At 41.2% G+C, this 26,911-nt stretch overlaps 1 protein-coding gene and 1 pseudogene across 2 annotated transcripts in view; one reads left to right on the forward strand and one right to left on the reverse strand.

Moving 5' to 3' along the window:
• The window catches only part of NDUFA12 (NADH:ubiquinone oxidoreductase subunit A12), a 42,002-nt gene that overhangs the window by 12,958 nt on the left and 2,133 nt on the right, over nt 1-26,911 (reverse strand). The window contains exon 3 of one of the 2 annotated variants that reach the window (XM_032170927.2): nt 19,120-19,207. The exons of the other annotated variant lie outside the window; for it this stretch is intronic. Within the exon in view, the coding sequence (XP_032026818.1) occupies nt 19,120-19,207 (88 nt within the window). The remainder of the gene's footprint in view (nt 1-19,119; nt 19,208-26,911) is intronic. 2 annotated transcript variants of the gene reach the window in all.
• Nucleotides 6,487-8,040, forward strand: LOC116479107 (MOB-like protein phocein; annotated as a pseudogene).

Here is a 26,911-nt window from a genome sequence, read left to right on the forward strand (position 1 = left end):
ATATTTCTCTGGATTTCCAAATTTTCTATAGCAATTGTATATTCTTATAATCAGAAAAAATCTTTTAATGGTGATTATAAGGATTGTTTTAATAACATGAAAAATTGCTTATAATATTGATGGAAAAAAGCAAGTAAAATGGAGTATAGTTATGAACACAACTACACAGAAAGGATTAAAAAGGGGCCGGGTGAGGTGGCTTACACCTGTGATCCCAGCACTTTGGAAGGCTGAGGCAGGCGGATCACATGAGGCCAGGAGTTTGAGACCAGCCTGGCTAACATGAAGAAACCCCACCCCTATAAAAAAAAAAAAAAAAAAAAAAAAAAAAAAAAAGGATTAGTGGAACTATGTCCAATATTGACAGTGCATGTCTACTAGGGGCTATGTGGATCACTCTCCTTTGCTAGAATGTTTAAACTTTTCTGATCTCTCCTCATTTCTTTCAAGAACAGATTCTATGTAGATTCAATGAATTTCATATTGCCAAATCACAAGGACGTTTTTCTGTCATCATCTTCCTCAACCTCTTGGCAACAATCAATACAACGAGGCTTCCCTGGCAGAAATACTCCTCTTCCTTCCCTTTCCTCCTACCTTGCTAGCTACTTACCTTGTTCTTTGCTGGCTGGCAGGTTTGACCACTGTCCTAAGCTCGATTTGTATATCCAGCTGTTTACTTGATATATATCTAATCATGTAGATTTCACAACAGGTATCACACACTTACTGATTCTGAATCAGAGGCTTCTGATTCTAATTCTCCACCCCCACCAACCCGCCCTTCTACAAGTCTTCTCATCTCAGTGAATGGTCCCAGCATTATGGTACCAACCACTCAGGCTCCAAACCTATGAATCATCCTTGATTCTTCTCTATCACCTCCATGTAATGGCCCTCACCTGCCAACCTGTTTCTCTACAAAGGCTTCTAGAACACATTGCGCCAAATGAAAAACAGCTGACCACCACGATGTTCAGCATCTTAAACAATTAACCTAACAAATGGCAAAACCATTTATTAATTTTCCCTGGCCACAGAAAAAATTTTCAGGGACAAAACTGTTTTCTGTTAAAAAAAAAAAAAAAAAGAAACCCTTTACCATACACTATTATTTTTAAAATGATGTATTTATGTATTACTTCAGTAAATTAATTTTAATAAGAAAAATCAATGTATGAAGAGAGACTAGTGTAACTCCACTGAGAGAGAAAGACATGTTACTAAGAAATGAACAGAAAGTGCCACCAAGTGGGAAAATGGTATACATGCAATAGAGAAAAATCTAACCAAGCCATGTCTTGCTTTGTTTTTTTTTTTAACTTGGTTCAAAGGACTTCAAGGTTCCAGTGCTTCCAACCACAAAAAGCACATCTTTATTTCTTCTGATACAAGTGAAAACAATAATTTTATACAGCTGTGCATGAAATAGCCCAAACTTTCTACTTTTCTACACTAATTCTATATAAACACTAACCACCATAACAATGAGAATGAAGACTTCTGTGTGTTACTGTATAGACGGTGGCAATTAGATAACTTCAGAATAAAACTGAAGGCAATAAAATTGGCATTGAACAAAACACAGACAAGAACAAGAAGAAAAAAAAAGAAAAAAAAAAGTAGTATAGAGTAGTACTTGAGCTGGGCACAGTGGTTCACACCTGTAATGTCAACACTTTGGGAGGCCAAGACAGGTGGATAGCTTGAGCCCAGGAGTTGGAGACCAGCCTGGGCAACATGGCAAAACCCTGTCTCTACTAAATAAATATAAATACATACATACATACATACAAAAAGTAGCTGGGCATGGTGGCCCGTGCCTGTAGTCCCAGCTACTCCGGGGGCTGAGGCAAGAGGATGGCTTGAGCCCAGGAGGTCGAGGCTGCAGTAAGCCAAGATCGTACCACTGAACTCCAGCCTGGGTGACAGAATAAGACCCTGCCTCAAAATAAAATAAAACGTTATTTGTTATCTACTCAAATACTTTCAGAGTATTCTACTCAATCAAATTAAATTTAAATTCCTGAAGAAGAAATTAATATCTTGTTGCTGATCCCATAAGAGAATAAAACATATAGGAAAATGAAGGTACCGTAAAAAAAGTCACTAAATTAGAACACAGTATTAGTACTAGTATTCATTAAGTGCCTATAAACTACAAGAGAACAAAGACCATACATATTTCACTCACCACTGTGAATATATAAACCCATCAAGGCCTGACATATAGGGGGGTGCTCAATATATATTTGCTGAATGAATCAAGTTTGTAAGCAGACTGTGTTAGGTTCTAGGCAATCCCCGTTTCTTATTTTCAAGGCACGTGTAGCTCAATTGCCCATCCAAGAAGTTTGCACCACCATCTTTTGTTTTTGTACTGGTGGACTTAGCAGCCTTTACTGGTGGCTGGTAGATTTAAAGAAGTGAAGGCCTTTAGACCAGAGAGATAAAATGAGCTCATTTTTCCGCAAGATTTCTAATGTTTCCCATAAGATTAGAGAACATTAAATGAAACAGAGAAGCTGACTAAAATTCTATCCAAAACACTAATGTCGCTAAGGGAAATCTTTCCCTAGGTGAGATTACGCAGCTAGTGAACAGACTCATAAGACTATCATAGGCCACACTTGGCATCTGAAAACTCAGGACAGAGGACAGGAATCACAGCTTGCCGGCTGGGCAGCATCAGATGTTCTTCTCCCTGGGAGTCTGTGCAGTTGTTCATGCAAGTGACAGCTCACCCAGCCGTCCAGAAGCTATTTTTTTTCTTTTTTTTTTTTTTGAGATGGAGTCTGTCTGTTGCCCAGGCTGGAGTGCAGTGGTTAATCTCGGCTCACTGCAAGCTCCGCTTCCCAGGTTCACGCCAGTCACCTGCCTCAGCCTCCCGAGTAGCTGGGACTACAGGCGCCCGCCACTAGGCCTGGCTAATTTTTTTTTGTAGTTTTAGTGGAGACGGGATTTCACTGTGTTAGCCAAGATGGTCTCGATCTTCTGACCTCGTGATCTGCCCGCTTTGGCCTCCCAAAGTGCTGTGTGTGAGCCACCGCGCCTGGCCCAGAAGCTATTTTCTTTAACTCCCTGGATGACACAGCTTAGGCTCAAGGGAGATGAGAGCATCATGAGGCAGGTGCAGGAGCTGCCCTAACTTTAAAGCTTTATGCTCCACCAGAGCCAATGTCTCTAATAACTCCAAAGGCATAGCTTCAGGATTCCCTTTCCCACAGGGTCATGCCAGTTCTAAGAGCAGCAGCACTCACCAGGCATTTCTAATTCCTCTCAATCCAGAAGCAATTTCCTAATCAGAGGTCGATTTTATATTGCAATACTGTTAATACAATTTTATCTGGTTTCCAGGATAACAGAGCTAGGCATTTAACTGAAGGTCATATTCTCCTAACCCTTAATTTATAAAGTTAAGTTGAATACTACACTAGATAAAATCAAACCAAAATCCTATCTCCAGCACCAATCTCTATCCTACCCAACAGGCTAGTTTTCAACTGTCTACTCACCTTCTCACGTGGTCGTCTATCAAGCTTCTCATACTTAACGTAGACTACCTCTTCTAAACCTGCTCCCCCTACTCCACTCTTCCCTATCTCAGTAACTGTACCTCTAGTAGTTCAGGCCAAAAATCTTGAAGTCATCCTTGACTGGTTTTTCTCTCAAAAGCCAATCAGCAAATCCTGCTGACCCCATCTTACTTGGCACCCTCTAAGAGGGCCTCCAATGATCACTGCCTCCTGGATACCCTCATCTTAAGTGTGGCTGGACTGATTGACTTGCTTCTAATAAATAGACAGCTGAAGTATGGGATATCACTTCCTAGATGAGGTTTAAAAAGACTGTGCCTTCCACCTTGGTCTGGGGAAGCCAGAGGCCATGTCAAGAGGTGTCGTATGCAGAGGTCTACTGAGTGAGCTGGGAAGCAAATCTTCTGAGGTCTGTCTACAGCCACATGAGTAAGTGTGGCAGTGGGTCCTTCTCAAGTCAAACCTTGAGAGCACAGCAGCCTCAGAGAAGATCTCAATTGTAACCTTGTGAGACTCTGAGCCTGAGGCACCCAGCTAAGCTACACTCAAATTGCTGTGAGATAATATTTACTGTCTTAAGCTAAGTTTGGGATAACTTGTTCCACAGTATAGACAACTAATACGATCCCAAATCTCACAACCTGCATCACTAGCACCCTAGTCCAACCCCATCAACAGCCTAGGCCATGACTTACAACAGCTTCTTAAGTGATTAGCCTGCTTCCACACTTGCCTTGCCCCTTTCCTTTATTCTTCATAGCAACCACAGAGATGCTTTAAAGATGTAAACCAGAGTGCAAAAGTCATTAAGTGGGCCCAAGAAATGTAGACATCTGCACTTGGTATGTGCGGGAGAATGCTGCGGTAGCCCAGCAAGATGTGTCAGAGCCTTTGTGGGGAGAAGAGCCTGTCCACACAAGGAGGGCGGAGGGTGGCAAGCTGGTTTGGGGTGCTAGAGGCAAACTTGGGTAAGGAGGAAGTCCAGTGGGGGAGGGGGGATGAGAGGGCAGCAATGGGAACTTAGTTACACACAGTGGAATTGATCAAATAACTATATTAAGAAAAAAAACAACTATAAATGTGGAAAGGGAGAAAACTGGAGTGTAACCTGTAGTGCTGGACTGCCGTCAGTGGTACTGGTGAGGACACACAATCATCATACATGTTTCCTAGCTTGTCCACTGAGAAGGCCTGGGAGCACTGACATTCCAATAATGATGAGCACATCTGACATTCATATCTTAGTTTCTAATACCACTCTCCACTAAAAAACAAGCAAATGGCCAGCTGTGGTGGCTCATGCCTGTAATCCCAGCACTTTGGGAGGCCGAGATGGGTGCATCACCTGAGGTCGGGAGTTCAAGACCAGCCTGACCAACATGGCGAAACCCTGTCTCTACTAAAAATACAAAATTAGCCAGGCATGGTGGCGCATGCCTGTAATCCCAGGTACTCGAGAGGCTGACGCAGGAGAATCTCTTAAACCCAGAGGTGGAGGTTGCAGTTGAGCTGAGATTGCACCATTGCACTCCAGCCTGGGCAGTAAGAGTGAAACTCCGTCTCCAAAAAAAAAAGCAAACAAACACAGGGCTCCTCAGAGAAATGGCTGTCTCCAAGGCTGGAACAGACAAACTCTAAGATGAACCTGGAAAACCTCATGTCAGAAAGTAAGAAGGTGCTCCGAGAATAATGAAGACATTTCAAAAGGACGCCCTCTAATGCTAACAGCCAAAAAAACAAAAAACCCATATATATGTATGGGTGTGTGTGTATATATATACACACACACCCATACATACATATATATGGAATTCAAAAAACTCACCATCCTGGCCAACATGGTGAAACCCCATCTCTATTAAAAATACAAAAATTAGCTGGGTGTGGTAGCACGCGCCTGTAATCCCAGCTACTCGGGCGGCTGAGGCAGGAGAATCGCTCGAACCCGGGAAGCGGAGGTTGCAGTGAGTCAAGATCGCACCACTGCACTCCAGCCTGGCAACAGAGCAAGACTCCACCGATAAGACGAGATAAGATAAGATAAGATAAGATAAGATAAGATAAGATAAGATAAGATAAGATAAGATGGCATGACATAACATAACACAAAATAAAGGCGAAGTGGCTGGGCATGGTGGCTCATGCCTGTAATCCCAGCATTTTGATAGGCCAAGGTGGGAGGATTATTTGAGGCCAGAAGTTACAGACCTGCCTGGGTAACATAGGGAGACCGTGTTTTTAGAAAAAATAATTTTAAAATCAGTCGGGCATGGTGGCACGTGGCTGCAGTTCCAGCTATTTAGGAGGCTGAGGTGGAAGGATTGCTTGAGCCCAGGAGGTCAGGGCTGCAGTGAGCCATGGTCACACCACTGCACTTTAGCCTGGGCAACATAGCGAGACCCTATCTTTAAAAAAAGTGGTTGATAGGCCAGGCGCAGTGGCTCACGCCTGTAATCCCAGCACTTTGGGAGGCCGAGGCGGGTGGATCACAAGGTCAGGAGGTCAAGACCATCCTGGCTAACACAGTGAAACACCGTCTCTACTTAAAAAATACAAAAAATTTAGCCGGGCATGGTGGTCGGCACCTGTAGTCCCAGCTGCTTGGGAGGCTGAGGCAGGAGAATGACGTGAACCCGGGAGGTGGAGCTTGCAGTGAGCCGAGATCGTGCCACTGCACTCCAGCCTGGGCAACAGAGCAAGACTCCATCTCAAAAAAAAAAAAAAAAAAAAAAAAAAGCGGTTGGCAGGGACAAAGTACCTAGGCATTTCTCAGAAGACATGCAAATGGTCAACAGCTATATGAAAAAAACGCTCATTGTCTCTAATCATCAGGGAAACGCAAATTACCACCAAAGTAAGATATCACCTCATATCTGCTAAAATGACTTATCAAAAAGACAGAAGATAACACACTTTGGCAAAGGTATGAAGAAAAGGGAACCTGCGGCCAGGTGCAGTGGCTCACGCACCTGGGATTACCAAAGTAATCCCAGCACTTTGGGAGGCTGAGGTGGGTGGATCATCTGAGGTCGGGAATTTTGAGACCAACCTGGCCAACATGGCGAAACGCTGTCTCTACTAAAAATACAAAAATTAGCCAGGCGTAGTGGCTCACGCCAGTAATCCCAGCCACTCAGGAGGCTGAGGCAGGAAAATTGCTTGAAGCTGGGAGGCGGAGGTTGCAGTGAGCTGAGATCGTGCCATTACACTCCAGCCTGAGCAACAGAGCGAGACTCTGTCTCAAAAAAAAAAAAAAAAAAAAAGACAAGAAAAGGGAAAAAGGGAACCTGTACATTGTTGGTGGGAATGTAAATTAATATAGCACTATGGAAAACAGCATGGAGGTTCCTCAGAAAACTAAAAATAGAATTACCATATGATTCAGCAATCCCACTTCTGGGTATATATCCAAAGGAATTATACCCAGAAGATTCCTGAATTATGCTGAAGAGATACCTGCACTCCCATGTTCACTGCAGCATTATTCACAAAGCTAAGATAAAGAAGCAATCTAGGTGTCTATCATCGGATGAATGGATAAACAAAATGTGGCATATGTACAGAAGAGAATACTATTCAGCCTTAAAAAAAAAAAGAGAAATTCTGTCATTTGGACATTGTGGATGAATCTGGAAGACATTATGCTAAGTAAAATAAGCCAGGCACAGCAAGATAAATACTGCATGATCCCACTTATATGCGGAATCTTAAAAAATTGAACTTATAGAAGTAGAGACATCCAGGTACCAACTCCAGCTGCCCAGACATGGGCACCATGGTCATGGTAGAGGGGACAGCAGTGCTGAGGCAGAACAGACTGGGCACCAAGGCGCAAGATTTCTGTAACTGGCCTGATGAATCCTTTGAGAAAATGGGACAGTACACTTATGGTTCAGCAGTACATTCAACAGAACATAAGAGCAGATTGCTCCAATATTGACAAAATTCTTGAACCACCTGAAGGCCAAGATGAAACTGTATGGAAGTATGAACAATTTAAAGCAATTCTGCCTTGAACTAAGTGGACTTGATGTCAAACTTCCGAGTGAATACCATCCAGATACTTGTACTCAAATGACAGCAAGTGAACAATGGATTTGTCTTTGTGCAACTCATAAAACAAGAGTGCCCTGCTATAGACTACACTAGACACACATTTGATGGTGCTGTGTCTTCTGAGTAGCCACATTTTCCTGGCAAAGTTAGTCATTGGTAGCAAAACTAGGATCAGCATGCCACAGGATTTGCATAATATTTTCACATGCTTATTTTCATCACTGGCAAATTTTTGATGAATATGAAAATGAAACATTTTTGTGTCATTGGTTTACTGTGAAGTATAATTTGATGTCCAAGGATAACCTGAATGTACCAATTTTAGAAGAGGAAGCTCAGAATTCAGTTTCTAGGGAAAGTGAAGCATGAAGGGAATTATATAGAAAAATGTACTGATCACATAATTAACATTAATTATATGCTGTATATATCATTTTAGACACATCAATCATGTGTCCATCTTACAGTTTCTTTGTTTAGTATAGGTTTTGGCATGCTGTGTTTGTCTTTTATTAATAAAATGGGAATGACTTTTTAAGTTATTCATAAGCTGTATATTCCCCAGTTTGGCACTCATGGGTTTTCAATAAGATTAGGGCCAGGTGCGGTGGCTCATGTCTGTAATCCCAGCACTTAGGGAGGCCAAGGTGGGTGGATCATTTGAGCTCAGGAGTTCGAGTCCAGCCTGAGAAACACGGCGAAACCCTGCCTCTATGAACAATACAAAAAATTAGCCAAGCATGGTTGCGCAGGCCTATAGTCCTAGCTACTTAGGAAGCTGAGGCAGGAGAATCACTTGAGCCCAGGAGGCAGAGGTTGCAGTAAGCTGAGATCACACCACTGCACTCCATTCTGGGCAACAGAGAGATACTCTGTCTCAAAAAAACAAATACAAATAAAAAATAAATAAGATTAGTATTAACTGTTTATAATGCCTGTTAATAAAAGAATTTACAGTTTGTAAAATTGCTGCTAAATAATCACTGGATCACAATCCTTATCAAACAAATCCACCTATAAAAAATGAGTGAGCTTGAGGTTTTGTAGAAGCCATATACTAAACAGGTGGTGATGTTTTCCTTTGGTTTTACCTCTGAGTTTAGATATTCTAGAAACTTCCATAGTATACAGTTCCATCTTACCTGTTAACTTTCCCAAAATGAGATGAAAGTGTTATAAAATTCTGTTTAGTTTTTAATATGCATGTGATTATGTATATTTAGATTATATTATATCTAAATATAAATGCAAATGAAGCATTAATATTTAAATAATCTTACTATGCTACATAAAGTACATTCTAGGCTAGCATACTCAGAAAGGATTTATCTTTCTGCAACAGTGGACTGTTACATACAAGATGATGATAATGGTAAGGCACATAAACGATGTTCCCACTGGAAACCTGCCCTGCCTGCCACTTCTCCTTTCCCTTAACCCTCTTCTCAAACTACTTTAGCTGAGAAGCTTTTCACCAGACTGTGATTTAGTGATGGATTATACCTATTTATATTCGTATTAACTGCTTACCAATTATATCCCATATTAGCAATTACATTACACTACAGAACAATATATTGGCATAGGCTCTTGCTTATCTTTGTTTTGCAAAAATTGTTCTAACTACCTAGAAAATAGTCTTTAAAATAGTTTCTCTTCCTGTCAGTAGTATTAGTCTTTTCATGTAACCATCTAGGCAGCATTAAATACAGTTGAAGAAATATTTTAGTATTTATTTTATATACCCTGTCCACAAAGTTTCTGTTTGAATTATATGCACATGTGAGATTATCTGCAATAATTCACAGGTTCTGAGGGTGTTGATAAGTGGCTACACATTTTTTGGACTTTGGTATAATTAAGGGTCTTAAGAAGGATTCCAGCACAGGTTTAACCATCTTATAATCTATTGAATGCCATTTCTGATAAAGCACTGGAGGTCTTATTGCCAGACTGACTGTAATGAGGCACTAAAGGGGAAAAAACTGTACACATTGTGACGAAAATATTTAAATCCATCTTTCGAACAAATTTAACACAAGGAAATGCTTTTTCATTTAAAAGGGTTATTTTGAAATGAAGATGAAAATGTATTCATCTCCACTGTTTTTTCTAATTTAAGGGAATAATTTATACCATATTAGACAAGAACGTACAGCAAAAATGTGGGACACAGCAGTATACTCAGAGTGTATATATATGTTTTATACCTTTCCAAGCTGCCAGTCTTTTAGGCTTTGAATATAGCCAGCAGCCCCTATCATTGCTGTACCCCAACCCACAACTATCTTATAAAAAGTTTTATGTTCACAGTGAAAGGAATGCTGACTTTCAAATTACATATTTATATTAATGTCACTATAAACCAATGGGAATAGCAATTTTTAAACAAGCTTGCTAAATATTGGGACTAAACTGTTAAGTTAATAAATTATATGTAGCCATGTAGCTGTTCTCTCTAGATGGTGTCTCTCAATAGGTTTTTACCACTTGACTAATTTCTTAGTGATTTTTTTTTTTTTTTGAGATGGAGTCTCGCACTGTCACCCGGGATGGAGTGCAACGGCATGATCTCGGCTCACTGCAACCTCCGCCTCCTGGGTTCAAGCAATTCTCCTGCCTCAGCCTCCCAAGTAGCTCGATTACAGGCACCCACCACCACACCCGGCTAATTTTTTGTATTTTTAGTAGAGACAGAGTTTCGCTATGTTGGCCAGGCTGGTCTCAAACTCCTGATCTCAGGTGATCCACCCGCCTCGGCCTTCCAAAGTGCTGGGATGACATGCGTGAGCCATCATGCCCAGCCTCTTAGTGAGTATTTAAACAAAGGTAGTGACTGGGATTGGTGATCTGGCTAGGTATTTTGAAACACATTTTGGAGAAAAATATGGCTTAGTGTTAATAGGGAAATAGAATATGAGTTTTTTTCTTATTCATTCCATCTTCCTTGTACTGTGTATTTAAAATTGATCAGTTAAATCTCCAAAAGAAAACATCAGGCTGGCTGCAGTGGCTCACACCTGTAATCCCAACATTTTGGGAGGCCAAGGCAGGAGGATTGCTTGGGATCAGGAATTTGAGACCAGACTGTGCAACATAGCGAGACCTCACCTCTACTAAAAATAAAAATAGGCCAGGCATGGTGGCTCACACCTGTAATCCCAGCACTCTGGGAGGCCAAGGCGGGCAGATCACCTGAGGTCAGGAATTCGAGACCAGCCTGGCCAACATGGCAAAACCCCGTCTCTACTAAAAATACAAAAGTTAGCTGGGTGTGGTGGTGCGCACGTGTAATCCTAGCTACTCAGGAGGCTGAGGCAGGAGAATCACTTAAAACGGGGAGGCAGAGGTTGCAGTGAACTGGGATCACGTCACTGCACCCCAGTCTGGGCGACAAGAGTGTAACTCTGTCTCTAAATAAATAAATAAATAAATTAGCTAGTCCCAGCTACTCAGGAGGCTGAGGTGGGAAGATCGCTTGAGCACAGCATATTGAAGCTGTAGTGGGCTATTAATGTGCCACTGAACTCCAGTGTGGGAGACAGAACAAGACCCCGTCTTCAAAAGAAAAAAAAAAAAAAAAAACAAGCAGAGTAGAACGGTGGTTACCAGGGGCAGGAGGAGTGGAGAGTATAAGAAAGAGGAGATGTTGATAAAAGAGTACAAAATTTCAGTTAGGAGGAATAAGCTTTAGTGCTCTACTGCACAGAATGGTGACTGTAATAAATAATAATTCACTGTATATTTGGAAATTGCTAAAATAATTTTAAATGTTTTTACCACAAAAAAAGATAAGTATGGGAGGTAATTGATTTATTAATTGGCTTGATTTAATCATTCCACAATGTAAACATGTATCAAAACATCATATTGTACCCCACAAATATATACAATTATTATTTGTCAATTAAAAATAAAATTTTAGCCTGGGCAACATAGTGAGACCCCATCTCCTAAAAAAAAAAAAAAACAGCAGGTTGTGGTGATGCACGCCTGTAGTCCCAGCTACTTGGGAGGCTGAGGCAGGAGGATGGCTTAAGCCCAGGAGGTTGAGGCCGCAGTGAGCTGTGAAAGCACCACTGCACTCAGCCTGAGCAACAGAGTGAGACCCTGTCTCAAATAAAATATTTTTAAAAACTGAGAACCCCTCCCCTCTAAAAACCTCCAAAGAACTCCAAATGCAGCTTGCATGGGTTCCAACTACTCAAATGAGCCCAATTTGAACAATAAAAGAACCATTTATAGCAATGGATTATAACCCATTGATTAAAATAGGAGTTGATACAGATACAAATAATGAATTAAAGCTTTGATGAGTAACGGGATACTTATATAACCTCAAAGTGTCTCCCCACAAAATGCTAATTAATTTCAAAGGGAAAATTAGTAACTTTAGAATGGAGAAAACCAGCAGACCCCTTAATCATGTAATAGAGGTTTTCATTAATAATAGGACAAAAACAAATCAGCTGCTACTTAATAGAGTGCAACAAGAAAAACATGGCTTCAGTGACAGGAATGTCACAGAAGCATAGCCTGAACCTAGTCATGAGGAAACATTCAACAAACTCACTGAGGGACCTTCAACAATATAACTGTCAAGTAATTTTCAAAAGCGTCAAGGTCATGAAAATCACGGAAAAGCTGAGGAACCAATCAAGTGTGAAGGAGACTAAAGAACTTGAGATCCATATGAAATGTGTGATTGGATCTCTCTATAAACGGCATTGTTGGGACAACTGACGAAACCTGAGTGGCTGAAGTTCAGAACACGCTGCTCCAAAATATGCAGCTCTGGCATATTGACTATGCTGAGTTAAAGGTACTTGAAAAACAGCAGGCACGGCTGGGCGTGGTGGCTCATGCCTGTAATCTCAGCACTTTGGGAGGCCGAGGTAGGCATATCACTTGAGGCCAGGAGTTCAAGACCAGCCTGGCCAACACGGTGAAACCCCATCTCTACTAAAAATACAAAAATTAGCCAGATGTAGTGGCACACGCCTGTAATCCCACCTACTTGGAAGGCTGAGATAGGAGGATCACTTGAGCCCAGGAGGTCGAGGTTGCAGGGAGACGAGATTGTACCACTGCACTCCAGCCTGGGTGACAGAGCAGGACCTTGTCTCAAACAAACAAACAAAAAAAAGGTAAGGAAAAACAGCAGGCAAAAGAATAATATGGCCTTTTTCTTTCTGAAAGCAGGAGAAAAAACTCCCATATCAAGGATGTCCTCCTTATACCAGAAGGAAACTATCATTCTACATCAAGGACAGGAAATTGAGGTCAAGGGAAATCTGCACAAACTTTGTTACATTAACTCTTATCTTCTTAGTTACTTCTCCACCCAATTAACCTATTCGAGCCCAAGTCCCTTTGTCTTCTTACATTTTCACAGTGTTCTACTCCTTGTCCAATTCAGTATCTAAGTGTTCAACATGAACTGCATCTTTGGGTCTTCATCCCTTATGAGGGCTCCATGTCATGGAACTCTTATATTAAATAAATTTGTATGCTTTTCTCCTGTTAACATGTCTTTAATTCTCAGGCCCAGACAAAAAGCCCTAAGAGGATAAGGGTAAAATTTTGCATCCCTTTTATAGCGTCTCTTTGTTACTTTCCTGACATTTATGGTTATATTGTGGTTATGTAGGACAATGTTCTTGTTTGCAGGAAGTATACACTAAAGTATTCAGGAGTGATGGGGCATCAATTTGGCAACTTACTTTTATTAAAATATTTGTAATGATTCTGAAAGTTCGGGATTATTTCAAATGTTAAAAAAATGTAAATCAGACCACACCCTATCTTACCTTCCAGTGACTTCCAAATAAATTCAGACAAAAAGCTGAAGTATGTACCATGGCTTACTGAAAGATTCTCCTCAAGGCCTGAAAGCTTGAAGGGACTCCTCCCTTCTCAGGCCCAGTCCCAAGGCTCAAGGCTACGTGGGCCAGCAGCTTGCGTCAGCAAGACAGGAGAAGCAGGAAGAGAGCTGGCCGAAAGACACATACCCCCTTGAAGATCAAGAGGCAGGCCGTCTGGTACTATGTAGCAGTTACATCAGACTGGGACACTTCCTGTGTACAGGAGACTATAAAACCCCTGCCCCATCCTCATTTGGTGCTAACGCCATTTTAGGCATCAGCCCGCCTGCACCCAGGCGCTCATTAAAACAGTGTGTTGCTCCACACTGCCTCATGTTGTCTGTTGGCACACTCTTGGGGTTCGAGCTGATACAAGAACCTTTCATCTTACAAGATCTACACAATTTGGGCCCTAGCTATTTCTCCTACCCCGTTTCTTAACGTCTTCCCCTCACTCATTCCATTCCAGCCAAACTGGCCATACTGCTGTTCTTTGAACAGACCAAGCAATACATCTCAAACATACAGGCTTTGCACCTGTGGCTCCCTCTGCCTGGAATGCTTTCTCCCCCCTTCTACGTCTTTCCTCAAATGTCAGTTTCTCAAAGAAGCTTTCTCTAACTCCTGTATAAAACAGCCACCTGACCCTTCCATTGCTCTTGATTCCCCTGTGAGGCCCAGCTTCATATTATCTTCCTTACATTTATCATTACCACAAATATATAAAGGATGTTTTTCTGCCTTCCCCCATGAAAACAAGGACCTTATTTTATTCACTGCTTTACCGCAGGTTCTTGGCACCTGGTAGGTACTAAACAGTTATTTGAATAGGGATGATAAATTGTATCTGTACAATTACTCTCTACACGTGATAATACCTAGCTCTCTAATTAGAGATATATCAACCCAACATCAAGTTTATTCATGAATCAAAGGTAAGAATCCACAGATTTAGAATTCCACAGTGTGTCACGGTCAACAAAGAGGGGTTTGAGAAACAAACAGCTAAGCTTGTTCAACACCACTTCTCCCTAAAAAGATTCATCACAAGCCATGAAGCTTCCCATACAAACAAGGGTCATCAAAGGTACTCAGCCCTTAGGAGGCTCCTCTCCACAAAGAAATGCAGCTTTGAATCCTCACTTGCCCTCAGACACCTGCTGGAGTGATCTTCTACAGCTCTTAGCTTCATTTTCATGTGATCTCAGATCAAATAAAAGGACTTGCTCCACTGAATAGAACTTTTATCTTTTCAGGTTTTTACTATTTTATAATTTTAAACATAATTAATCGCACATGAATGAAATCATACCCTTACTCCTCATCTCCCAAAATGTGGCCCCTGAGCACCAATGTTAGATGAACATTTTGAAGCAGATAGATGTCAATCTGAATAAGACAGCTCACATGCCTCCCATAGCCTCCCAGGACCAACTCCACCCAAGAAACAATCTCTCAGGGAAACAAAAACCAGGACACCTCAGCTCCTAAAGCCTGAATTCCACTTTGACACCTTGGTGTCAAATAGTCCTCCTAACATATAGAATGCCCCTTTGGAGAAGGTTGATGGTTCTAAACCTAAAACCAAAGCTCAATGCATGCTGGGCTTAATACCTAGGTGACAGGATGATCTGTGCAGCAAACCACCATGGCACATGTTTACCTATGTCAACTTGCACATCCTGCACATGTACCCTGGAGCTTAGAATAAAAGTTGAAGGAAAAAAATAAAGAGACGTAGATTGTGGAAAAAAAAAAAAAACAACCCCACAGCTCCTCAGACCTTAACGGAACCACAGGTTATTATTTCCCACTAAAAAGAGTGCAACAGCAATCCGCAAATGACGTAGCATGAGAAAGCTCCTAATCAGGGCTGCTTTCTCATGTTAAGAACCAATGAGCTTTTTTATTCAGAGACAGGGTTTCACTCTGTCGCCCACGCTGGAGTATAGTGGTGCAATCATACCTCCTTGCAACCTCAAACCCCTAGACTCAAGGGATCCTCCCACCTCAGCCTCCCAAGTAGCTGGAACTACAGGCACGTACAACCATGCCTGGCTAATTTTCTAAAACTTTTTTTATTTATAGAGATGAGGCCTTGTTATGTTGCCCAGGCTGGTCTCAAACTTCTGGCCTCAAGTGATCCTCATGCCTCAGCCTTCCAAAGTGCTGGCTGGGACTACAGGTATGAGCCACCACAGCAAGCCCCAGTGAGCTTTTAAAGACATTATCTATTATCATATTCTTCAAATTACATCACTGACACAGTCAGTGCTCACAATTAGTCCAAGTAATAGAACAGGGGTTGAAATCTGGTTATAGCTTAGCAAAAAATGTACAGTACAAATATGTTTTGCTTAGTTCACAGTATATGAAAAACAAACAAACTGTTCTGTCCAATCAAGTAGCCTATTTATCTTAAATAAAAATTTTAAAATGTCCTCAGTTGCATTATCCACATTTTAAAGTGCTCTAGAAAGGCCAGGCATGGTGGCTCATGCCTGTAATCCCAGCATTTCGGGAGGCAGAGGTCGGCGAATCATTTGAGTCCAGGAGTTCGAGACCAGCCTGGGCAACATGGCAAAACCTCATCTGTACAAAAAATACAAAAAAATTAGCTGGTTATGGTGCCACATGCCTGTAGTTCCAGCTATTCAGGGGGCTGAGACAGGAGGATCACTTGAGCCCAGGAGGTCGAGACTGATTGTGCCACTGCACTCCAGCCTGGGCAAGAGTGTCACCCTGTCTCAAAATAATAATATTAATAATAATAAAGTGTTCTGGGCCACATGTGGCAAGTGGTTACCCTACTGGACAGGGCAGATAAAGAACACTTCCATCATCGTGAAAAGTTCTGCTAGATAATGCTGTATTTAAAATGTCAAATATTTTAAAAAATTAATTGGAAAAAAAAAAAAAAAAAAGAACTGGCCCAGTGCAGTGGCTCATGCCTGTAATCCCAACACTTTCAGAGGCCAAAGTGGGTGGATCACTTGGGGCCAGGAGTTTGAGACCAGCCTGGCCAACATGGTGAAACCTGTCTGTAGTAAAAGTACAAAAATTAGCCAGGCATGGTGGCAGGCACCTGTAGTCTCAGCTACTTGAGAAGCTGAGGCGGGAGAATCACTTGAACCTGGGAGGCAGAGATTGCAGTGAGCCAAGATCGTGCCACTGCACTCCAGCCTGGGCGACAGAGTGAGACTCTGTCTCAAAAAAAAAAAAAAAAAGCAAGAAAAACAAGAAGTCTCACAAATAAATACAGATGTCCACCTTTGAAAAATCATCCAGAAACCCTTTGCAGAATTCTCACCTGATGGAACTGCGGATTGCTGAATAAGCCTGCTGCCCTCTTTGACAAGTCTGCACTTTTCAGTTCACTGCAGTCTCCACTACGTCTTATTTTTTCATAGCTGCACTTCACTCACTCATGTCACATATCTGGGTTTCCAAGTGACTCTTTAGAACAGAGGCATATAGGCTGAGATTATCCCACTTTCTACTGAAGACAGCCCCAAACTAGCTCTGATGATCAAAGCCAATTAAAATAAAATGTCACAGCCCAACAGATATACTTATTTCTAGTTTTTGGGTGAAATTTTCTAGACCACTGGAAAGGATCTCTAGAGTTTAATTGTATATCAACTGTATGGTATTATTTCAACAATCTATGAAACAGATATAAGTACTGTGCTTTGAAATACTTCATGCAAAATTTGGTAATTCAAGTGAGCATTTAGAATTTCATTTCGAAATGTGCGTATTATAAAGTCATACAAGTTTTAGAGACCTAAGGAATTTTAGGGCTCTCATTTTATAGACAATGAAACTAAGCCCCAGAGAGGTTAAGGAACTTGCTTAAAGTCAAACTGCCAGATAAGATTACAGCCAAAGTTCTTTTCACCTTTCGCTTCACCCAGACAGGTGATACTATGGCATATTGTTTTTCCAAGACAGCCACACCATTATACATATCCCAATATATGCTGTGATGTTGACATGCCTCCATCAAGAGATAGGTTCATGTTTTCTCATGTAGAACTTGGGTGGAGCTAATTGCCTCAATCAATGGAATATGGAAGTGACACTGGACAATTTGCAAGACTAAGTTAGATAAGGCAATATGGTTCCTGCCTAGCTCACTCTCTCAGAGCACTTGCCTGTGTCAGCCCAGGCAACATGAAGGTGTACCAACCCACAGGCCCAGCTATACCCCCAGCTGACAGCCAGCAATAAAGGCCAGATACTAAGTGAACAAGTTTTCAGATGATTCCAGTGTCCAGACTTGCAGTCTTCCAGCTGAGGCTCCAGACATCTAGGAGCACAGACTAGCCACCCTCGTTTTATCTTGTCTGAACTCCTGACCCCAAAAAAAACTATGGGGAGAGAAATAGTTGTTGTTTTAAGCCCCTAAGTTTAAGGGTAACTTATTATACACTCAATGTAAGTAAGATAGATACTTTCAGAAGAACACCACTGACTGCCTTATAGAGAGACATTCAATAAATATTTTTGTAATGAAATAAATATTGCCAAGTTAAATAAAATAAAATGAACCAGGCATGGTGGCTCGTGCTTATAATCTCAGCTATTTGGAAGGCTGAGGTGAGAGGATTGCTTGAGCCCAGGAGTTCCAGCCTGGGCAACATAGCAAGATACCATTTCAACTAAAAAAAAAATAAATAAAAGCTGGGCATGGTGGCACACGCCTGTAATCCCAGCACTTTGGGAGGCCGAGGTGGGTGGATCACTTACGCCTAGGAGTTTGAGGCCAGCCTGGGCAACATGGCGAAATCGCATCTCTATAAAAAATACAAAAATTAGGCCGGGTGCAGTGGCTCATGCCTCTAATCCCAGCAATTTGAGAGGCTGAGGCGGGTGGATCACCTGAGGGCAGGAGTTCGAGACCAGCCTGGCCAAAATGGCGAAACCCCATCTCTACTAAAAATACAAAAATTAGCCGGGCGTGGTGGCATGAGCCTGTAGTCCCAGCTACTCGGGAGGCTTAGGCAGGAGAATTGCTTGAACCTGGGAGTCAGAGGTTGCAGTAAGCCAAGATCATGCCACTGCACTCCAGCCTGGGCAACAGAGTGAGACTCTCTCTCAAAACAAAAAACAAAACAAAAAACCAAAAAACAGGCCAGGCACGGTGGCTCACACCTGTAATCCCAGCACTTTGGGAGGCTGAGGTGGATGGATCATCTGAGGTCAGGAGTTCGAGACCAGCCTGGCCAACACAGTGAAACCCTGTCTCTACTAAAAATACAAAATTAGCCAGGCATGGTGGCTCACACCTGTAGTCCCAGCTACTCGGGAGGCTAAGACAGGAGAATCGCTTGAACCCAGGAGGTGGAGGTTGCAGTGAGCCAAGATCGTGGCATTGCACTCTAGCCTGGGTGGCAGAATGAGACTCTGTCTCAAAAAAGAAACAAACAAACAAATTTAAAAACAAAACAAAAATTATCCGGGTGAGACGGCATGGGCCTGTAGTCTCAGCTACTAGGGAGGCCGATGTGGGAGGATCACTTGAGCCTGGGAGGTCAAAGCTGAAGTGAGTCATGATCGTGTCACTGCACTCCAGCCTGGGTGACAGAGTGAGACCCTGTCTCAAAAAAGAAAAAAAAAAAAAAGAAAGACAAATAAAATAAAATGTTGTCTTAGCTTACCATTCAGGAGGCACCATGCTTCCATCCACATCCCAGAATGTGTTTTTGCCATTCATTTCAGTAGTATATACAACCCATCGGTGACGGCCTGGGTGGGAAGATGAACATTTAAAAAGAAAAAAAATTGTTTTTTAAAGCATAGATGCATAATATCAAAGAAGACAACCTTTTTATTAAGAAAAGACTTTTTGTGATCTTATACAAGAGAGCTATTGGAGGAATAACACCCTGGGTGAATTTGTGAAGGCAAGCTCCAGGACGTGTGTGGCAAGCTTTAATCAGCAACCTGCAGCAAGGACTGAGATGATTCACTGCTGTGGGTGGGGCTCAGGCCTTTCCCACAGCGGAGAATCCTTGCTTCCCTGCCAGCTCCCCACAGAGGGAGGGGCAGACAGGATAGGAAAGTGTGTTCCCAGATATACAGGGTATTCAGAAAAGAAGGTGCTCCTCTTGAGACGGAGGCAAAAACACATTTGTAGCAATCATACTTGAATTCTATGTCTCCACATAAGTATTTTTTTAAAACCACCCTAGATCCTTTTCGAAACTTGTGAATTATACACAATAAGCAAACATTAGAAATGATGGTTAGGTACACAGGACAACTCATGTCACCAAAATCATATGGCTGCACTCCTCATTTAGGAAATTTCTGTGCACTAGTTGAGGGGTCTAACCACTATTTATTTACACACTATTGGGTCCTTAAACTGAGCAATGACTTGGGCTTTGTCACTTATTATCAGTGGTTATTAGGCAAATTTTATGAGCCTCAGTTTCTTTATCTATTAAAAGTGGATGACTATACCTACATCTTAGAGTTGCTGTGAAAATTAAATATCACATACATTCACCTAGTTCAGCATCAGCCATATAAGCGCATAATAAATATTAATTCCTTCTACCCCTTCCTTACTGCTCTTACCTGCCAATAGGGAACACTGAATTCATTCATTCCTATGATGGACTTTAAACCAATAAGTAAAAGGTAATCTGCATTTCATTTACAGGGTTTTCCTAGGTAAACATATAATCAACAAATATTGACTACTGGTACTTAAACATGACCTCATCTCTTTTTAAAAATACAGATTTCAATCAACATTTATTGCTTCATTTAGATAAATCAATCTTAAGAATAGCTAACTAAAAGTAAACTATAATCCAATAGAGGCAGGGGAATGTGCAGGCAGATGGAGGAGGAGACCTTGGGAAAAGTTTCGTTAAGTCAAGCCCTGACAATACAGTTAGGCTATAATGATGGAGGTGGGCCTTAACAATCTCTCTCTCTCTCTCTCTCTGTCTGTCTCTCTCTCTCTGTCTCTCTGTATTTCTTGAAATGTTAAATGCCTATTCTCAGACTCAGAAATTCAACTTTATTTATTTATTTATTTATTGGAGACGGAGTCTCGCTCTGTCGCCTAGGCTGGAGTGCAATGGTGCGGCCTTGGCTCACTGCCTGCAACCTCCCCTTCCTGGGTTCAAGTGATTCTCCTGCCTTACCCTCCCAAGTAGCTGGGACCATAGGCATGGTGCCACCATGCCTGGCTAATTTTTGTATTTTTAGTAGAGATCAGGCCAGAAATTTATTTAAACACATGAATGTAGTTACAAGCAGGTTTACAGTAGCATCATTCCTAATAGCAAAAAGTCAAAAGCAATCTATGTGTCTATCGATAGTAACAGGTTTGAAGAAATAATGGTTCTTCCATACACTTGAATGTTGTGTTGCTATTTTTAAAAATGCTGTGCATTTTTTTTTTAAAATAAACACAACTGGCTGGGCATGGTGGCTCACTTCTTAATCCCAGGACTCTGGGAGGCTGAGGCAGGGGGATCACTTGAGCTCAGGAGTTCGAGACCATCCTGGGCAATACAGTGAAACCTTGTCCCTACAAAAAATACAAAAATTAGCTGGGCATGGTGGCACACGCCTGTAGTTCCAGCTACTCTCGAGGCTGAGGTGAGAGGATCACTTGAGCATGGGAGGCAGAGGTTGCAGTGAGCCGAGATCACACCACTGCATTCCAGGTGGGGCAACAGAGAGACCCTGTCTTGAAATAAAAGAAAAGAATCTTAAATATACATACAGACTAAACTATTAAAAGAGCTGCAAAATTATAAGGGGAGGGAGCTTTCATACACCAAATATATATACATACATACATATATAGGTATACACACATATATAGCTATACACACACACACACACACACACACGAAATGGGGGTCTCTATGTTGCTCAGGCTGGTCTTGAACTTCTGGCCTCAACTGATCCTCCCACCTTGGCCTCCCAAAGCATTGGGATTACAGGCATGAGCCACCATGCCAGGCTCTAATTTTTTTTTTTTTTTTTTTTTTTTTTTTGAGACGGAGTCTTGCTCTGTCGCCCAGGCTGGAGTGCAGTGGCGCAATCTCGGCTCACTGCAAGCTCTGCCTCCTAGGTTCACGCCATTCTCCTGCCTCAGCCTCTCTGAGTAGCTGGGACTACAGGCGCCCGCCACCACGCCCGGCTAATTTTTTGTATTTTTAGTAGAGAGGGGGTTTCACCGTAGTCTCGATCTCCTGACCTCGTGATCCACCCGCCTCGGCCTCCCAAAGTGCTGGGATTACAAGCGTGAGCCACCGCACCCGGCATTTTTTTTAATTAGCAAAAATAAGAATATTTCCAATGCAAGGGAGAACAGAAGAAAGGAGGCCGGCTGCAGTGGCTCGCACCTGTAATCCCAGCACTCTGGGAGGCTGAGGTGGGTGGATCACGAGGTCAGGAGTTCAAGACCAGCCTGACCAACATGGAGAAACCCCATCTCTACTAAAAATACAAAAAATTAGCTGGGCATGATGGCGCATGCCTGTAATCCCAGCTACTCAGGAGGCTGAGGCAGGAGAATCACTTGAACCTGGGAGGTGGAGGTTGCAGTGAGCCAAGATCGTGCCATGGCACTCTGGCCTGGGCAACAACAGAAAACTCTGTCTCAAAAAAAAAAAAAAAAAAAATTAAAGAAAAGAAGAAAGGAAAGAATGTAATGTTATAGTTTGTAACAATATAGTGAGAAGTGGAAAGAATAATTACCCCAGGTTCTGCCATTAATTACTTGATTAAGTCTCTTTGGTTAAGACACTTCCTTGGACCTCAGTTTCTTCATCTATAAAACAATAGTTTTTAGACAATCTCTTAAAATCTATTCTAGGTCTAAAATTCTGTGATTTATGTGACTATTAAAAATATCATAACTAGGTGTGACAGTATGTGCCTGTAATTCCAGCTCTTCAGGAGGCTAAGGCGGGAGGATTGCTTGAGCTCAGGAGTTCAAGACCAGCCCGGGTAAAATAGTGAGACCTCATCTCACACACACACACACACACACACACACGCACGCACACACGCACGCACACACATAAATACAGAGTACATAAGATGTTTACTTCTTATAGACCAAGATGCATCCAAAGCAACCACATTCCTGAGAAATATTCCTAACTACACAATGACTTACCTTCTTCATCTGTAAAATGGGGGCAGAGGAGCACAGAAGTGCCTATCTCAAGGAAATGTTGAAGATTAAAGTAGACAATGTATGTTTTTGTTTAGCACAGCACCTAGCACATGGTAATCACTCAATAAATGCTAGGCAATTATTTTTTCACATTATACATTGTTCCCCTGGATGAAGACTAATTGCTTTTTCCTCTTTGATACTTTTCATCTCAATCAAGAGAGTATTTTTTTATTATTATAAAAGTAACAAATGCACATGGGAGAAAATTCAACAATTCAAGAAAGTACAGGTTGGGTATCTCCAATTCCAAAAGCTCCAAAATCAGAAATTTTTTTGTGTGCTGGTATGACACTCAAAAGAAATGCTCATTAGAGCATTTCAGATTTCAGATTAGGGATGCTAAACTGGGATGTATAATGCAAATATTCCAAAATCCAACAAAACCTAAAATCTGAAATACTTGTGGTCCCAAGCATTTTGGGTAAGGGATACTCAAACTGTAAAAATAATAATAGCAGTCACCGTGCTAATATTTATTGAGCACTTATTATGTGCCAAGCATTAGGCCAATGGTTCTTAACAGATGGAAATTTTGCCCCCAAGGGGACACTTGGCAATGTCTGGAGACATTTTTGGTTGTCTGTCAGTGCTGTTGCTGCTGGTCATTCTATGATGCACAGGACAGCCCCTCACAACAAAGAATTAGCTGTCTCAAAAAAAGAAAACTACGAACCAATATCCCTGATGAACACAGATGCAAAAATCCTCAACAAAATATTAGCTAACCGAATCCAACAGCATATCAAAAAGATAATAGTATATCATGATCAAGTGGGTTGAATACTAGGGATGCAGGGATGGTTTAACATACCCAAGTCAATGTGATATATCACATAAATAGAATTAAAAATAAAAATCATATGATCATCTCACCAGATGCAGAAAAAGCATTCAATAAAATCCAGCATTCCTGTATGATAAAAACCCTCAACAAAATTGGCACAGAAGGAACATACCTCAAAGTAATAAAAGCCATATATGATAAACCCACAGCAAACATCATACCGAATGGGGAAAGGCTGAAAGCATTCTCCCTGAGACTGGAACGAGACAAGGATGCCCACATTCACCACTTCTATTCAACATAGTACTGGAAGTCGTAGCCAGAGCAATTGGATAAGGGAAAGAAATAAAGTGCATCCAAATTTAAAAAGCGGAAGTCAAACTGTCGTTGTTTGTTGATGACAGGATCATATACCTAGAAAAACTTAAAGACTCATCCAAAAAGCTCCTAGACCTGATAAATAAATCCAGCAAAGTTTCAGGATACTAAATCAATGTATACAAATCAGTCGCACAGCTATACACCAACAACGACCATGCTGAGAAACAAATCAAGAACTCCATCCCTTTTACAACAGCTGCAAAAAATAAAATAAAATACTTAGGAATATACTTAACCATGGAAGTGAAAGATCTCTACAAGGAAAACTAAAAAACTCTGCTGAAAGAAATCATAGATGACACAAACAAATGGAAACATATCCCATGCTCATGGATGGGCATAATCAATATTGTGAAAACGACCATATGGCCCAAAGCAATCTACAGATTCAATATAATTCCCATCAAAATACCATCATCATTCTTCACAGAACTAGAAAAAACAATTCTAAAATTCATATGGAACCAAAAATGAGCCCACAGAGCCAAAGCAATAGTAAGCAAAAAGAACAAATCTAGAGACATCACATTACCCAACTTCAAATTATACTACGAGGCTACAGTTACCAAAACACTATGCTACTGGTATAAAAATAGGTAGGTAGACCAATGGAACAGAATAGAGAACCCAGAAATAAAGCCAAATACTCACAGCCAACTGATCTTCAACAAAGCAAACAAAAACATAAAGTGGGGAAAGGACACCCTATTCAACAAATGGTGTTGGAAAAACTAGCAAGCCACATGAAGAAGAATGGAAGTGGATCTTCATCTCTCGCCTTATACAAAAATCACTCAAGATGGATCAAAGAGTTAAATCTAAGACCTGAAAACATAAAAATTCTAGAACATCACATCAGAAAATCTCTTCCAGACATTGGCTTAGGCAAGAAGTCATAACTAAAAACCCAAATGTAACAAAAACAAAAATAAATAAATGGTACCTAATTAAACTAAAAAGCTTCTGTTCAGCAAAAGAAATAATCAGCAGAGTAAACAGACAACCCACAAAGCGGGAGAAAATATTTGCAAACTATGCATTAGACAAAGGACTAATATCCAGAATCTACAAGGAACTCACACAAAGCAGTAAGAAAAAAACAATCCCATCAAAACGTGGGCAAAGGACATGAACAGACAATTCTCAAAAGAAGATATACGAACAGTCAACAAACCTATGAAAAAAATGCTCAACATCACTAATTATCAGGAAACTGCAAATTAAAACCACAATGAGATAGCACCTTACTCCTGCAAGAATGGCCATATTCAAAAAATAATAGATGGTAGTGTGGATGTGGTGAAAAGGGAACACTTTTACACTGCTGTTGGGAATGTAAACTAGTACAACCACTATGGAAAACAGTAAGGAGATTCCTTAAAGAACTCAAGGCAGAACTACCATTCGATCCAGCAATCCCACTACTGGGTATCTACCCAAAGAAAAAGAAGTCATTACATGAAAAAGACACATGCATACACATGTTTATATCAGCACAATTTGCAATTGCAAAAATAAGGAAACAACCTAAATGCCCATCAATGAATGAGTGGATAAAGAAAATGTGGTATATATACACCATGGAACACTACTCAACCATAAAATAGAAAGCAATAATGCCCTTTGCAGCAACTTGGATGGAGCTGGAGGCCATTATTCTAAGTGAAGTAACTCAGGAATGGAAAACCAAACATCATATGTTCTCACTTATAAGTGGGAACTAAGCTATGAGGATGCCAAGGTATAAGAATGATATAAAGGACGTTGGGGACACAAGGGGATAAAAGACTACATACTGGATACAGTGTAACACTGCTCGGGTGACAGATATACCAAAATCTCAGAACTCACTACTAAAAAACTCATCCATGTAACCAAAAACCACCTGTACTCCAAAAACTATTGAAATAAAAAACCAAAAAATGAATAGAATTATCTGCCCCATAGTGTTAACACTGCTGAGGCTGAGAAACCCTACATCACGACAAGTTCCTCCCATTCACTTTTCATCTTTTAATACAGCTTTATGAGGCACATATTATTATTATTCTACTTTACAGATGAGAAAACTGAGGGGTAGGGAAGTTAATTAAGTTAACCAGGTCACAAAGTTATAAAGTGGAGGGGCAGAATTTTGAATCTCTATCATCTGATTCTATGAATTTATTGAGTTTCCTTCCAAAATTTAACATGCACACAAAAAGCCTGTATTTTCTCCTTTTAAGGATACCAAACATTGTTCTGCAACTGGAATTTTTTTTATATTACACACACCTTTTGACATCTCTCTATATTAAATTTATAGGTTTATATCATTCTTAACAACAACGTATTCCAAAACATGTATACATATGTAACAAACCTGCACGTTGTGCACATGTACCCTACAACTTAAAAAGAAAAAAACAAAGTATTCTAAAAAATGTTTAATTCATCAGTATCCAACTTACGCACACTAATGTTGCTTTTAAAATTTACTAGCACGGTGGCTCATGCCTGTGATCCCAGCACTTTGGGAGGCTGAGAAAGGAGGATGGCTTAAGCCCAGGAGTTCAAGACCAGCCTGGGGAACAAAGTGAGACCCCATCTCTTTAAAAAAAAAATTAAAAAATTAACCAGGTGTGGTGGTGCATGACTGTGGTCCCAGCTACATAGGAGGCTGAAGCAGGAGGAAGGCTAGCACCCAGGAGGTCATGGCTGCAGGGAGTCAAGATCAAGCCACTGCCTCCAGCCTAGGCGACAGTGAGACCTTGTCTCAAAATAACAACAAAAACAAACAAAAATGCTGTGGCCAGGCACAGTGACTCACACCTGTAATTCCAGCACTTTGGGAGGCTGAGGTGGGAGGATCACCTGAGCCGAGGAATTCAAGACCAGCCTAAGAAACATAGCAAAGACCTCGTCTCTCCAAAAAAAAATTTTTTTAAACAATTAGCCAGGCATAGTGACACATGCCTGTAATCCCAGGTACTTGGGTGGCTGAGGTGGGAGGACAGCTTGAGCCCAGAAAGTTGAGGCTGTAGTGAGCCATGATCGAGTCACTGCACTCTAGCCTGGATGACAGAGC

The sequence above is a fragment of the Hylobates moloch genome, unplaced genomic scaffold, assembly GCF_009828535.3.
Source record: "Hylobates moloch isolate HMO894 unplaced genomic scaffold, HMol_V3 SCAFFOLD_12, whole genome shotgun sequence".
NCBI lineage: Eukaryota > Metazoa > Chordata > Mammalia > Primates > Hylobatidae > Hylobates > Hylobates moloch.